At 40.9% G+C, this 15,481-nt stretch overlaps 1 protein-coding gene across 2 annotated transcripts in view; it reads right to left on the bottom strand.

Annotated features, from left to right (window-relative positions):
• The window catches only part of SUMF1 (sulfatase modifying factor 1), a 112,422-nt gene that overhangs the window by 56,110 nt on the left and 40,831 nt on the right, over positions 1-15,481 (bottom strand). For both annotated transcript variants that reach the window (XM_034658670.1, XM_034658669.1), the window contains exon 4: positions 1,409-1,491. In XM_034658670.1, coding sequence (XP_034514561.1) covers positions 1,409-1,491 — 83 coding nt within the window. The remainder of the gene's footprint in view (positions 1-1,408; positions 1,492-15,481) is intronic.

The following is a 15,481-nucleotide window of genomic DNA, read 5'->3' on the forward strand; positions in this document are numbered from 1 at the left end:
GATCAGGGGGGACCTCTTGGGCCTGCACTGTAGTCTTGGCTTTTCCCTCTGCCCGGTCCTGCTCCCTCTCCCTCCTTTGCACAGGTTGCTTGGCTTTAAACTTCGTGCTTTCTACTGCAGATTAGCTGGCTATATTTGCCTCATGCCAGCAGATTCCAAATTAGTATTTTTTCTAAGGGCATAGAAAGACAAGGAGGGTTAGGGGGAAAGTTGGAGAATAAGGGGAAACACACATTTACATAGCACAAGATACCTTTAATTCACTGTTGATGCTTTTTCAAGTGGACTACACACTCCTAGTCCATTCCTGAAACATCTTTGAATTCCCTACAGCAATTCCATCATGACTTTCATTTATTCTTTCAACAAATGTTTATTGAGTACCTAGTATGTGTCAGTAACTGTTTTCAGCAATGATCAGAGATGTACTTTTCTAAGAAAATGGACTCAGTCAGTGGATAAAATACATTCCCCTCTGGGTTTTCTTTCTGCCTTAGGTTTCTCTTCTATTAAATTCATGCAAGAAAACGTCACTTGGGAGCTAAGAAGCCCAGTCGACCTGAGGTACCCAAGAATCCTAGGACTTTCTGTCTCACAGTCTACTTCCACCACGAAAGCTGCCAGCTCAGACTCTGCAAGGTTTCTGTCCTTTGTCAGAGGACTACATCCCTAAAGCTGAACCTCATGTACGCTCAGCTCCTTGGCAACGAGGGCAGTAACCAGGAATGTTGTCAAAAATAGAGGCTCAAAACTTCCATCTGAAAAAGTGGGTTAGGAGAACAGTTTTCTTGGGCTGTCGAGATGCTGAGTCCTGACCCAACCTTTCTCCATCTCTGGGGCTTAAAGTCCTACTCTATTTTTGCTTGAGATAATTATTTCCTTGACACCCTGGAGACTTGCTGACCGACTTGCAGCTCTGTGGTTTTCAGTCAGATGGTGGCTTCAAAGTATGTCAGTCCAGGACTGCAGATAACAAGAATCCTATACCCAAGGCTGGCGCTTCCACAGTGACCACCTGGCCAGACACGACTACTTACCCATAAGACAGATGGTCTTCTTCCTCATAATGACCCACTCATGAGAGAGAGCAAACAGACAGCTTGCAAAGATTAAATGTCAAGAGATTTGTAACAGGCCTGTCAAAGGGGGAAAAAATATGCAAAGGCAACTCTTTGACAGGCCAAATGAGGAAGGAAGATGCCACCCTGTAAGAGCCTCCTATGAATTAGGCACAGTGTACGGGTCTTCACATACACTCTTTCCTACTATTTTATTTTCCTATCAACCAATTCGAGTGTGTCATTTTCACCCTTTTACAGTTGAGGATGGCCACTGAGTTCCTTTTCAACACACAGGAATCTATGCGGCAATTAAACATGTCCACTGGGGAAAGAGCCACCAGCCTCACCTGTGGAGAACAGTGGAGTCGGGCCCTTCTGGGTGTCTCCAGTTAGCGCCTTTAACAGGTAACCACCAGGGAGCAGCTGCAACCTCAAAGCAACCCAGAAAAGCTGAGGTTAGCGATGATGACTCTAGAAAACACTGACTCAGTATGTGCAGGGGAAAAAAAAAACTCATGATCTTCAACTTTCATTTCAGTTACCAAATACTTTTACCAGAATATCAAAAATAAAGATTTATATGTGAGTAAATCTTCAATAAAAGAGTACTATTTCCTATCATAAAGCCCAGACTAAATAGGTCTATATTTAAATGGTGTGTATCTCCAAGAATTTTTATTTTTTTAAGGATTTATTTATTTATTCTTAGAGCGGAGGAGGGGCAGAGGGAGGGGGAAAGAATCTCCAGCAGACTCCCCCATGAGCACAGAGCCCTACACAGGGCTCGATCTCATGACCCTCATATCACGACCTGAGTCAAAATCAGGAATTGAGAAGCTCAACCAGCTGAGCCACCCAGGCGCCCCTCCAAGAATTTTTAAAAGATGCAGTCCTAGCTAATCCTCTATAATCTCTAACAAGTGAGACAGGTTGTACTGCTCTTATTTAAAAGATGAGGAAACAGAGTTAACCTTACAATTAAGTGCTGGGCTGAAGGTCAACTAAGGTGGTCAGATAGCAAGCTGAAGCACAGGGTAAAAAGCCAGAGTGTGTTTTCAAAAGACTCTCATTCAATTTCCAGCCCAACATCAGCTGTGCAGCCCTGAGCAAGTACACTGCTTGTCTGGTTCCTTAGAGTTCTCATCTGTGAAATGGGGGCGGGACCCCTGCCTCACCCACCTCAGACCACAGAGGAGGCTGAATTCGCCGGGACTGGGAAGTGCTCAAATGTTCCCAGGACCTTAACTCCTACTTTACAGTTCTAGTAACCCAAACAACAAGAGCAAGTGGCCCTCATTTCGTGACTGGTGAAGAACTTGGCTTTGGAGCCAGTGAAAACAAGATTCGAATCACTCACGGTGTGACCCTTGGCAACCTACTGAAGCTCCCCAGGCCTGTTTTCTCGTGTTTAGATGGAGACCGTAACAATAGCCACCTCATGGGTTATGACAAGGAAGAAATATAACATACAGAAAGGGCTGACAAGCACGCCTAGCACCAGGGAGCACTCAGTAAAGAGAACTAGTCTCAACCATGGCTTCAAGACAGGAGGAGAGCCATAAAAAAATCATCATTGCTGTTGCTAATACTAACTAAAGAACAGAAACTTGCAAATGACTCCTGTAATATATACTACCGCAGACTCAAGGTTATCGCCATGACAATGCGACTGTCAATCATTTGCATCCTGATGAGCTGGGCTGAGTGGAAGAGTAGGGGGATGGTGTTCCTGCTAACGATTACAGCAATCATGGAAAACACCAAACTCTGTTCTTCACATCAGTACAAGCAAAACATTCATGGTATTTCACTCACAATCTGATGGGAAAACCCAAATTCTCTTATATTTCAACAAAAGAGGCATAATGTCCTTAAGGACACCACTGCACGGTGTTTTATTTTTCAGAGACCAGGAGGGCAAAAGGCACAGCTTATTTCTATTTCACCCGGGGATTTTCTCACTGACTACACTGCTGGATGTTTAGGGTCCAATGACAGGTAATTCATTCCAAGCCAAAGGAAAATACGCATAGAAAGCCCAGGTTATCCCACTCTTGTGTTTCAGTATCTTCAGATCACTCACCCAACCTCAACCCACCCCAACACTGATCAGATGAGCCACCAGAAGGTTCTATGTTTTAAAATAATAAAAGAACTAAAGACAAATATGGAAAATGTTAAACTTTGTTAAATACAGGTGGTAGAAACTAGAATGCCTGTTTTTCTTGTACCCTTTTATGTAATTGAAACATTTCATCAATAGCAATNGACACCACTGCACGGTGTTTTATTTTTCAGAGACCAGGAGGGCAAAAGGCACAGCTTATTTCTATTTCACCCAGGGATTTTCTCACTGACTACACTGCTGGATGTTTAGGGTCCAATGACAGGTAATTCATTCCAAGCCAAGGGAAAATACGCATAGAAAGCCCAGGTTATCCCACTCTTGTGTTTCAGTATCTTCAGATCACTCACCCAACCTCAACCCACCCCAATACTGATCAGATGAGCCACCAGAAGGTTCTATGTTTTAAAATAATAAAAGAACTAAAGACAAATATGGAAAATGTTAAACTTTGTTAAATACAGGTGGTAGAAACTAGAATGCCTGTTTTTCTTGTACCCTTTTATGTAATTGAAACATTTCATCAATAGCAATATTTTTTAAAAAACTGATTTATTAATTTCTTCTACTGATGGGCATTTGGGAGAGTTCCAGTTTGGGGCTATCATGAATAGTGCTTCCTTCTATGAACATTCTTAGGAGCTCACGACTTTCCAATTTTTTTTAAAAAACTGATTTATTAATTTCTTCTACTACTGATGGGCATTTGGGAGGGTTCCAGTTTGGGGCTATCATGAATAGTGCTTCCTTCTATGAACATTCTTAGGAGCTCACGACTTTCAGCAAGTATACATTTGCATTTCTGTTGACTGTACACCATGGAGTGGAAATGCTGAATCACAGGGTGTGCATAGGAACAGCTGTAGTGAAGACGGCCAAACACAAGCTTTAATGGCCCATGTGTTCCAAGGTTTCCCAGTCCTTCTTCGGGGTGGGGGGGTTTCCATGGAGCTGGCTGATGTAAAGCAGACCCTGGTGGGGCTGCTCCAGCAGCCTCCCTTTTCCTCTCCTCTTCCCCTCAATTCACTCAGGTTCAAATATTTGCTGAGCACTCATTATCTGCCAGCCACTGAGTCTGATTCCTAAAAGAGATCTTCAACTCCCAGGAATCCACAGAGTATGATTTAAGACAGTATATTGATAGTGTTTAAATTATTTACTTTACATATTTATCTTAAGTGGTTAATTGCACCAAGTTGGGAGTAAAATATGGAGCTAGTCACTTCGTTGTCCTTCAAAAATGTCTACAAAACTCCAATTGGTGGGTCTAGGTACCACCTTACACATGATAGTGCCATAGTTGTGGCTCGGTTTCCTCCCCACTACACACACACACTTTCTCTCATTCTAGATATCTGCTTGATATTTCTCCCAGGATTCCTCTTTTCTGAAATCTTTCCTAGGATGTTAGCAACCCATCCCAAACAGACCACCAGCTTACATGACTTGAAGTTATGGAGCTATACAATGATCAACAATCTCAGTGATGTGTGCAGTGAGACAGGACAAACAGACTGGCTCGAGATGGGGGGGTGGGGGGACACCATGGTAACATGTCCTTGTCCAAAGGCCACAACCTAGTTTTTCTCCAAGATATTAAGACCTGAAGTAAGTATGCAAAGATATATCTACAGTATTATAATATTATTTCTAATTAAAAATTACAGAATAACCCATCCTGGGCATCCATCCATCCAAAGGAATACTATACAGTTATCAAAAGACACTCTAAAGTAGAAATACATATATAATATATTGTGAAGATAACCTATAGAATAGAATACATATTTGATTCTGTTTCTGTAAAATATATGCACATGAATGTATGGTAATATACTCTGAAGAAAAAAGTTTGGAAGAATCCTCCTTGCATTTACAGGGGTCAAGACTAGGAGAGTAATGTACTTGTTAAGGTTGAACGTGTTATTACTGTAATAAGAGTTCTCAGCTTCAGAACTACTGACATATTAGGCCAGATAATTCCCTGTTGCGGGGGTCTGTCTTGTGCACTGTAGGATGTATAGTAGTGTCCCTGACCTCTTCCCGCTAGATGCCAGTAGCACCGTCCCCCACCCAACTGCAGCAGCCAAAAGCATCTCCAGACATTGCCAAATGCAGAATAACCACTGCACTATGAGAATCAGAAAAAAAAAAAAGACCATCTTTCTTAAATGTTAATATACAGCTCATAGAGGCACAGTGGTAAGCGCATCCAAGCCTAGAACCAGGCTACCTGACCTTAAAAACAGCACCACTTTTTACAAGCTGCATGATCTTAGACTTCTTCGTTAACCTTTCAGGTCTGTCTGTTCCCTCATAAAATGGGATAGTAACACTTCTATCCACTTCCCTGGGTGGCTGTGGGAATTAAATAAATATACATAAAGAGCTTAGAACAGTGACCTGGCACAATGTAAGAATGACACAAGTGTTAGCTACCATTATTACTATTATTCATTTATGCTATTCCATGTTGCAATATTCTCTTAGAACTTTCAATGAATATACATTCTAATCAGTGAAAATCTGCCCCCTAATACTTCTTCAGCATGGGCCCCAGCCACCCCTCAGTTCACCCTTTTCGGAAGAAAGACAGGCTGGGAAAAGTATTAGAACATGTGTCATTTCCAAACAATTGTCAGGAAGAGTGTATAGTTGTCATCTTCCATCACAGTCATGATGTGAGAACCATCTACACATCAACTAGCCCATTCCCTGAAGCAAGCAGCACCACAGAGTGAGGTAGGGGAAGGGTGTGAGGGGTATAGGTGATGCAGGAGGAACCCACATTCACCAAACGCTAAACCAGACAAAGCTTTGGGACCTGTAAGAGTACCTATACCACATGCCCATCTGTGAAGAAGTCCATAAGTCCCCACTGTAATGATCAGACACACAGTCAGGAACCATTTCCCCATCTGACACATGAGGAAGAATAAACAGGTAACCAAGGTCACCCCACGAGGACTGATGCAATCAGAGGTAGGACATCATTCATCCTGGGAATCATGCCTTAGGAAACCCAGGATGTTTCCCAGCCCAGTTTATGGCAAATCCCATCCAATGTCACCAGGTGCCTTCCTTTTCCAAATGTCACTGTTAACGCTGTTTTTAAAACCTTGTTCTTGAACTCCTGGTTACTGTCTTGAAAATAAATGCTATCCTACTATGTTTAGGAACTTAAGAAATAAAATAACTTTGAGAGTCATGTATGAGCCAGCGAATCACGGTCATACTGCAAATTATGCTATGTCTAGTTCTTCGGCTTTAACAGGAAGAGTCTTCCAGCATGTTGCCTGGAGAGCAGCAGCAGCAACAGGAGTGGACTGGCATCTATGACAAGCTCATCCTACAAGGAGAACATTTTTTTTTTAATGTGGTTGCCCACCTACACATTTTCTGTTCAACTGAGACAATTCCAGAGTTACAGCACTCCCTTATATCCAGGGGGAAAAGGACTTTAACTTGACCTATTTCTAGTCAACCATCACCATAGCAACTGTCTTGGGTTTTAAGCTGGAACAGCTGTATCAGACAGCCAGTGACCAATTACAATGTAAATAGGATCCATGTGAGTATTGATGTCCCCTTGAGAAATGGACTTCCCAGTGCAAAGACATCTTTTCTCACCTCTCCCTGGGGACATAACCAGATTTGTAGTAACAGTTTAAAGAAAAGAAAGGGAGAAGCTATCAAAGGTATCTTTATTCTTGCCAGGGGTGGCAAATTATGCTTCTTATAAACACACAGCCTAGAATGAAGTCGGCACAGGAGAAAGGCTCCGTGTAATTATGCATATTTAAGCGTAAAGATGTCAAGTTCACAACCGTACAACTGTTTTCCTAAAAATTAAATGCATTTAGACAAGCAAATTAAAAAGATGGACGTTTCTTGAAACGTAGTATAAACATGACAGTTACCCCTATAAAAACAGCCTAGGAGAATTTTCAACTGGCACCAGTGAACAATGAGAAATTACAGATCTGTTCAAATTCATGAAGTATAAATAAAACTGGAGGGGAATCCAGCAGCCGAAGGAATCAGATGGAGTAGAAAGCACATAGTGAGTAAAAAATCTCTTCCTTCAGCACCCAATACAAATGTGGAAAGTAAAGAACCTGGCTCAAATAAAGAATAAAAAGAAATGCATCATTAAAATAGATAGGTAGTCAAGCCTGACAGCTTATTTTATTTTATTTTTTTAAAGATTTTTTTTATTATTTATTCGACAGAGATAGAGACAGCCAGCGAGAGGGGGAACACAAGCAGGGGGAGAGGGAAGAGGAAGAAGCAGGCTCATAGCAGAGGAGCCTGACGTGGGGCTCGATCCCATAACGCCGGGATCACGCCCTGAGCCGAAGGCAGACGCTTAACGGCTGTGCCACCCAGGCACCCCCTGACAGCTTATTTTAAATTAAATCCTAAATTATGTACTATCACTACTTAATAGAATTTGTGTGGGAGAAAAATGCATGCTTTTTCAAATAGAGTACAAATATTTATGAAACTTAAAACATAACTGAAAATTTTCAATACTTTTTGCTTCAGTTCTTAGTGAAATTCCTCAGGCTAGGATACACTGAATTCCCATATGGCATCAATCAGTACACTCTAAACATTCATTACACGTCCTTAAGAGAGGAGTGGATACACTACGCATAGTCATTCATTATACATATGTGCAAAAAATGGCCCAAGGAATCTTTGGGCTCAAAGAACCCTTAACAGTGATCTAGTTTACTCGTTGTCAGTTGTATGGGGAAAGTTGATTTGGGACTTTCTTCAGTGAAAGAAATAAAAGAAAAGGACTTTTTTTTTTAAATAATTTTTCACTTCTTTAGGCAAAGAGGTGACCATGTAAATCGATATAACCTATCTTCAAAGCAATTTGACAATACTCAGCAAAAGGCTAGCTACAACACGTGCATACGCAGCAAGGAGACTGAGTCCCCTGTTTGTACATCCACATGAAGGAATAGAACAGTCATTAAAAATTATATATGGGAAAATGTAATTGCTTGGATAAATGTTTGCCCTTCACAGAAAGTGAAAAGTCACTTACAAGTATGTGTGTACAAGTCTACTTAAAAATATGTTTTCAGGGGCGCCTACGTGGCACAGCGGTTAAGCATCTGCCTTCGGCTCAGGGCGTGATCCCGGTGTTCTGGGATCGAGCCCCACATCAGGCTCCTCCGCTATGAGCCTGCTTCTTCCTCTCCCACTCCCCCTGCTTGTGTTCCCTCTCTCACTGGCTGTCTCTCTCTCTCTGTCGAATAAATAAATAAAATCTTTAAAAAAAATAAAATAAAATTAGAAATATGTTTTCATGTAGACACACAAACACTCACACCCCAAGAAAAGATTAGTTAGTACACATATTGAAATGTCTGCAATGGTTATTTCTGGGTGTTGGGATTATGGGTGGTACTTAATGTTCTTTTGTGGCTGTCATCTTTAATTTCTAAATTATCTACACTGAACATACTTTTCAGCTTTTCTAAGATTTTTCTTTTAACAGAGCTAAGAGACTTAATTTTATGGAAAACAAAAATAAGCAATATTAAAAATATCTATTAATTTAATTAAACATTACTGATACTATCCTACTGCAAACTTTATTTTTAAATTCATCTTCCAGTTTCATCAATAAGCATACACATTTTAACATATTTTTCCCAAATCATGTATTGATAGTTTTCATTAAATTTACTAAATACTTTCCTACGTTTTATCTGGACTTCACAACAAACATTTTTAGTGGCCACACACAACAGTTCGTCATATCGATATATCATAACTTACCAAATAATCTCCTAATGTTGAACCACTCAGGTTATATTAAACTTTGTTGCTTTTTTTTTTTTTTGGCTATTACAGGTAATAATACAGTGAACATCTTCAAACACATTCTTATATTTTTTATTTTTTTTTATGTTATATATAACAACTTTCTTTTTTTAATTTTTTATTTTTATTTATTTATTTTTTTGATGTAAAGTTCAATGATTCATTAGTTGCATATAACACCCAGCGCACCATGCAATACGTGGGGGAATGGGATAGGCTGGTGATGGGTAGTAAGGAGGGCACGTATTTTTTTATTTCTGCTGCATTTCCAGAAGTGATACCTAAGAGTGTGTCTCTCTAAGCTCTTGCTAAAACTCATTTTCAAAAATCCACAATGTATTTTTAAAAGTTTATAACATTAATAGATTTTGTGGCTAGTTTCCCTTGGGAAAGAGGGCTGAGCATATGTAAAAGCTCACGGCACCCCAGAACTATGTATTTATTATCATTCTTTACAAGGAGACTCCATTTAGGCACCTTAAATTGCTAGCGGCTTAGTTAGGTCTTTTTCAATGTATAAAACAGGGAAATATCATGAAGTCTGAATGCCATTTGATTGATTCTGTACTTTTTCCTTCATGCCTTACAAGCTGTGAAGCTTCTGAGAAAAAGGGGCAAAAAGAAGACAGAATATAGTAAAAGGCATCCTAAGAACGGGAAATTCTCTCACACAGGTTATTTTGGAGGGAAATCAGACCGTGAATAATCCCACCTATTTTTGGTAAAAGAGAAGAAAAAGAGGAGAGTCATCACCCCAGAGAGCATCACGACAAAGGGGACAGGACTCTTGCTGCAAAGGCAGCCCAGGTTCACAGTCAGATGATCTACTTTCTAACTGTTTTAGCGACAGGCATCTGCAGAGGGTCATGTAGCATGATGGTTCAACTGCTGCCCCTTGAAACCAGAGGCTGGCACTGAACTAGCCAATCTCAGCCCAGGGCTGCAGGAGCACAGAACAAATTCTGAATACTCCACAGAGCTGACTTCTTCAGATCACCAGCCTGACATGAACATTTCACCCTGCAGCTGGACACTGTGCCAGTGGCGGGATGGTGACTGCTGATTCTCCCTGTGGTGACAGCACACAGAGCAGGAAACATTTGCATATTTTTTTAACAATACTGTGTATCTTGCAAAGCTCTGCGAGAGCTGGTGAAACAAACACAGGCTTGGCAGGGAGTGGAAACCTGGCTCTAACACTCAAGTATGCCATGCTTTCCCCGTATGACTGTATGGTTAATGCAGGCCTGCTTACAATGTTGCAGAGTTTTAAAGGTGGGATGGATCTGGGAGGCTATCTATTTAAACATCCTCATTTTACAGATGAAAAAATGAGCCCCTGGACTGCCTGGGTGGCTCAGGTGGTTAAGCCTTTAGCTCAGGTTGGGATCCCAGGGTCCTGGGATCCAGCCCCACATCAGGCTCCCTGCTCAGCAGAGAGTCTGCTTCTCCCTCTCCCTCTGCCCCTCCCCCTGCTTGTTCATGTTCTCTCTCTCTAATAAATAAAATAAAATCTTTAAAAAAAGAAAAAAAATAAGCCCTGAAAAGTGGCAGGCAGAGCCAGGAAAAGAACCTACAACTGCAGATTTTCAATTCAGAACTCTTTTCCACTATCCAAGCATTTCCCAACAGCTGTCTCCTAATAGTTTATGACAAGATGTTGGTAGGTAAAGGGGAAGGCAGTGGTGGAGAGGTTTCAAAGTCACAGCAGTCTAAGTAGTCAGGAAGGCACTGGGTTAATCAAGTTAAACTAGGTTGTTGTTGTTTTTTTAATTGCAGAACTTTTCAAAATCTTTAAACTATAACATGTGTTTAAGTTTTGAGTAAGGAGATACAGTATGCACTGAGCCAAGCAGTTCACCAAGTGGTTAGTGGGTTCCAGTCCTGCCTCTCCTCCTTACCAGCTATGTGACATTGGGCAAGCTACTGAACCTCTCTGAGCCTTGGTTTCCTCAATCAGTAAAATGAGTACACTAAGAAAACTCTGATAGGCTTGCTGTGTGGATTTAGCATAATAAACAGTGAAGAGATACATATTCTTATGTATATGTGGGTGTCAGAACATTACTAGAAATCTATAAAAATCAATTCACAATGCCATTCATTCACTCATTCAACAAACATTCCATGACCATCTTCCCTATGCCAGCCCTGTGCTAGGCCCTGGGGGTGCAGAAGTGAAGCATACAACCTGGGGGTGAAGAAAAACAAATGAGTGGATAATTTTAAGCCTGCATTAAGTACTATGACCAGGAGGAGTTCGATGAGCTATGGGAGCCCAAGGAGGGGCACCCAACGACAGTCAGGGGGTGCTACTCTGCAAATGCTTCCATTAGAAGGTGAGAAGGAGGAGCAAGTGAAGCAGGGCAGGGATGGGTAGGGCATTCCACATAGGAGGCTGCCTGTATTATAAATGTACTTCACTTAATCAGAAAAGTTGGGCATCAATACTTTTTGTTAAATGAAACACACCAAAGGTCTTCAGAACCTTAGATCTGAAGGGATACCAAGAGATCCCCTGGTTTCAACTTACACCCAAAGACATCCTTTCTACAGTGTTTCTAGGATGAACAGGTGAGGCAGGAAAAACACTGGTCCTCATGTGACCAGGGCAGTCGAGATTTACACCTGTTATCTAGCATAATTAACAGCATCCCATTTCACTCTCAAAAGTGTCCTGATGTGGACAATAAATTACATGGTCACTCTACCAATAGATGGTCTCCCTGCTCAGCTTGAACAATTCAGTTGACCCACATCACTTCCTTGCAGGCAGTCCCTCCTGTCCAGATCACTCTAATAAATAGAGGGTTCTTAATCAAAGGCTAAAATGAAATGTCTCCCAGAGAACTTCCAACTGCTGGCACTCATTAGGCTCCCAAGGGTTACATGGAATAAATCAAATTCCTTTCAGATCACCTTTCAGACATTTGTAGAATAATTATAATTCACTCAACTCTAGTTTTCTCTAGGCTCAGTAATTTATTCAACCTTCTCCATGCTCCACCATTTCAAAGGGAATCACCACCTCCCCAGTTGCTCAGGCCAAAAACCTAGTAGTCATACTTGAGTCCCTCCTTTCCTTTTCCCCTTATGGGCTCAGATGTACTTCCAAATATCAGACTATTTTTAGCATCTCTACTCCTACCACCCTGCTCCATGGCCCAAATAAGTCTCACCAACTATGACAAAACCCAAGCAGAAGCCAGAGCGGGCGCTTTAAAATGTTAACTAGGTCCAACAGCTTCTCGCTGAGCTTAAGAAGAAACCCAAACTTCTCTGAGGCTACAAAGCTCTATGTAATCCACCAGCTGCCTACTTTTCCAACCTAACCGTCACCCCCCCCACCATCACAATGCCCCTTGTTCATCATGCCTTCATCACTGGTCATGCTGGATCCTACTCCTCATCTAGGTTTCAGCTCAAACATCAGAGGAGCCATCCCAGGCCCCACAAATAAAAGAGCCAAAAGAACCCAATCACACTACACTGCAGTCACTTTCTATCCTGTTGCTGTTTTATTTTATTCACAAGCCATTAGCATAGTCCGTTAAAAGTTCACTTTAGAGTTGTAACCTCCAAGAAAGTAAGGACTTATACCTGTATCCACAGCACTTAGAAAGCTGCCTGGCCCATAGCACATACAAGATAAATAATTGTTTAATGAATAAATTCACCTGTTCCTGAGGTTTCCATGTCTTCCAAACCCTCCCCACTTTGGGGGACCATCTTCTGGATAAATACCAATTTTAGATACAGTCTTTCAGTAGGATATCTTTTTGTAAAGAGAGAGAGAGAGAGAGAGAGAGAGAGAGAGAGACTCAGCTCCTGGCTTATGAGTTTTCCACAGTGGGAAAGGTCCTAAGCTGGTTCTCAGGTACTAAATAAAAGGTCAGTGCTGCCCTCATCATTATCTAGAACTGAGGCAAGCCATTTCCCCTCCTGGACCATAGTTGCCTCATTTTGCCAGATGACTTTGAAAGTTCCATTGATTCTAAATTCACATTTTTGCATAAGTTTTTCTTAAAGCTGGATATCTCCTGGGCATGACTCCCCCACTCAATAGTTAATCTTTGTCTCACTTTACAGGTTTATAATGCAAGCACCAACATTTGGGATGTACAGGATGGATATCAGAATCATTATTACTTCTTCATCCAAGTCAGATCGCAAAAGATCTATGACTTCACAAGAAACTTAAGGTCTCCTTAAAGAGATATTTCAAATCTGAGCCTCTGGAAACCCAGCATGCCTCATTCACGCTCATTCTGATCAGATGCCTTACTTTGGTGCTGGTTGGAAAAAACTGGGCCCTGTTATCCTATTATATTGGGTTCTCATCTTCCAGTGTTATCAAGCTTTGCTTCCTGAGCCTATACCACAAACTGACTCCTAAATCAGACAGACAACTACTCTTTTCAAAAATAGACACAAAATACAGTTGTGGGACTATGTTTTCTTCTTATCTTATCCAATCAGCCAGCCCTGGATCACCTTTCCCAAATAACTCCGTTACGGTGAACCCACCTCAACCCTGATTGACGAAGCCAGTGTTCTCTTGCCAAGGAAAAGCGAATTTCCAATATGAGACAGTTCATACCAGGTCTGAGCTCTGCAGCTTTCAAAAACTAAAGGCTCCAACGATGATACTCAAATGGCATTCTTTTTTCTTTTTTTTGGCAGATATTTATTGCTTATTAAGTGACCGTTACTATGCTGGGGATACAGTAGTAGAGTGCATTCTCTCCCACCATCATAGAATATACCTGGGAAAGGGAAAAGCATTCAACAAATACCTACACAAATAATTACAAGTGAGATAAATGACATAAAGGGAAGGCACAAGAAGCCATAAGAACAAATAAATGGAACAACCTAAATCTGGAACGTGGGGCAACAGAAGAGCATTCGAATGGACTTCCCAGAGTAAACATAGCTAAGACCAGACCATACAAAGCAGAAAGTGGTCAGAGCATAGGAACATAGTAGACCCTTCACTAAATGCTTTGCTCTAGTTGATCCCAAAGTGAGTTCTTCCACATCTACAAGGTTTCCCTTAAATGCCTCTTCCACACCCAGGTCTTCTCCCCTGATTAACCTAACAAACGCAGCTCTCCAGCCACGTCCCCTAACTCTTCCCCACCACTCCTTGCCACAGCACCTGCCAAAGCCCTTCCTAATTCATTGCTCAGTGTTATTTTGGGCTACCTCCAGGACACTCCAGGATGGTATAGATCTCATCTACTCTTATTTTTTTTTAAATAATTTTAAAACAGATGATGTGTGTGTTTTCATTTCTATTTCTCTAAAACATTTGATATAAAAAAATCATAAGTCAGAGAAAACATCGAATTTTGGTTTACCACATCCCTTAAACTCTGAGCATCTAAAGGGCAGAGGGGAGGGCTATCTTTCATCTCTGTATTCTCAGGAATAACGCAGTATCTAGAAGACAGTAGGACATTTTTGATTATTTGCTAAACAGACCACATTTTAAACCAGAAAGCAGACTTTCAAAGAGAGGGAGGTAGACTCATTTCCATCACTGGAAGAAGTCAAAGTACACACCTAAGGGCTAATGGCAGATAATCAAGGAGGCATGAATCCAAACAACTCAAACAATATGCCCCCGTATATACTCAAAAGAATTGAAAGCAGGGACTCAGACACTTGCACGCCAATGTTCATGGCAAGCATTATTCACAAAAGCCAAAATGGCAATTAGATGTTGAATAGCTGGAAACGATACAAATGGCCATTAACAGATGAATGAATAAACAAAATGTGGTCTATAGAAATAAAGGAATATTATTCAGCCTTAAAAAGAAATGAAATCTAATACATGCTGTAACATAAATGAACCTGGAAGACATTTTGCCAAGTAGTGTAAGCAGACACAAAAGGACACTTCTATGAGGCATCTAGAATAAAGAAACTTTATATAGACACAAAGTACAATCAAGGTTACCAGGGGATGGAGGGAAGGGAGAATGGGAAGTTATTGCTTCCTGGGTAGAGAGTTTCTGTTTGGGATGGTGAACAAATTCTGGAAATATAGAGTGATGATGATTGCATAACATGGGGAATGGACTCAATGCCAATGAACTGTATGTTTAAAAATGGTTAAAATGCTAAATTTTATGTTTTTGTATATTTTACCACCCCCACCAACTAAAAGAAAAAGGATATGTCACTGATATTCCTCCAGCCAAGGACTCTGAGGTAATCCAAGGGGATTTATTCCACAATAGCAAATCCTTTCAAAATAACATTGCAACTTGGCAGAGTACTATATAGGCATTATCAAATCTTACAAATGGACAATAATAAAGCAAAGCAAAGAAAATTTAACTCAATTTTCAATTAGAGATAGTGCACTAGAAGAAGCCAGCTATAATGACATTTACTAAAAGACTTTTTATGTGCTAAGTACTGTATTAGATGGTTC

The sequence above is a fragment of the Ailuropoda melanoleuca genome, chromosome 4, assembly GCF_002007445.2.
Source record: "Ailuropoda melanoleuca isolate Jingjing chromosome 4, ASM200744v2, whole genome shotgun sequence".
Classification (NCBI taxonomy): Eukaryota; Metazoa; Chordata; class Mammalia; order Carnivora; family Ursidae; genus Ailuropoda; species Ailuropoda melanoleuca.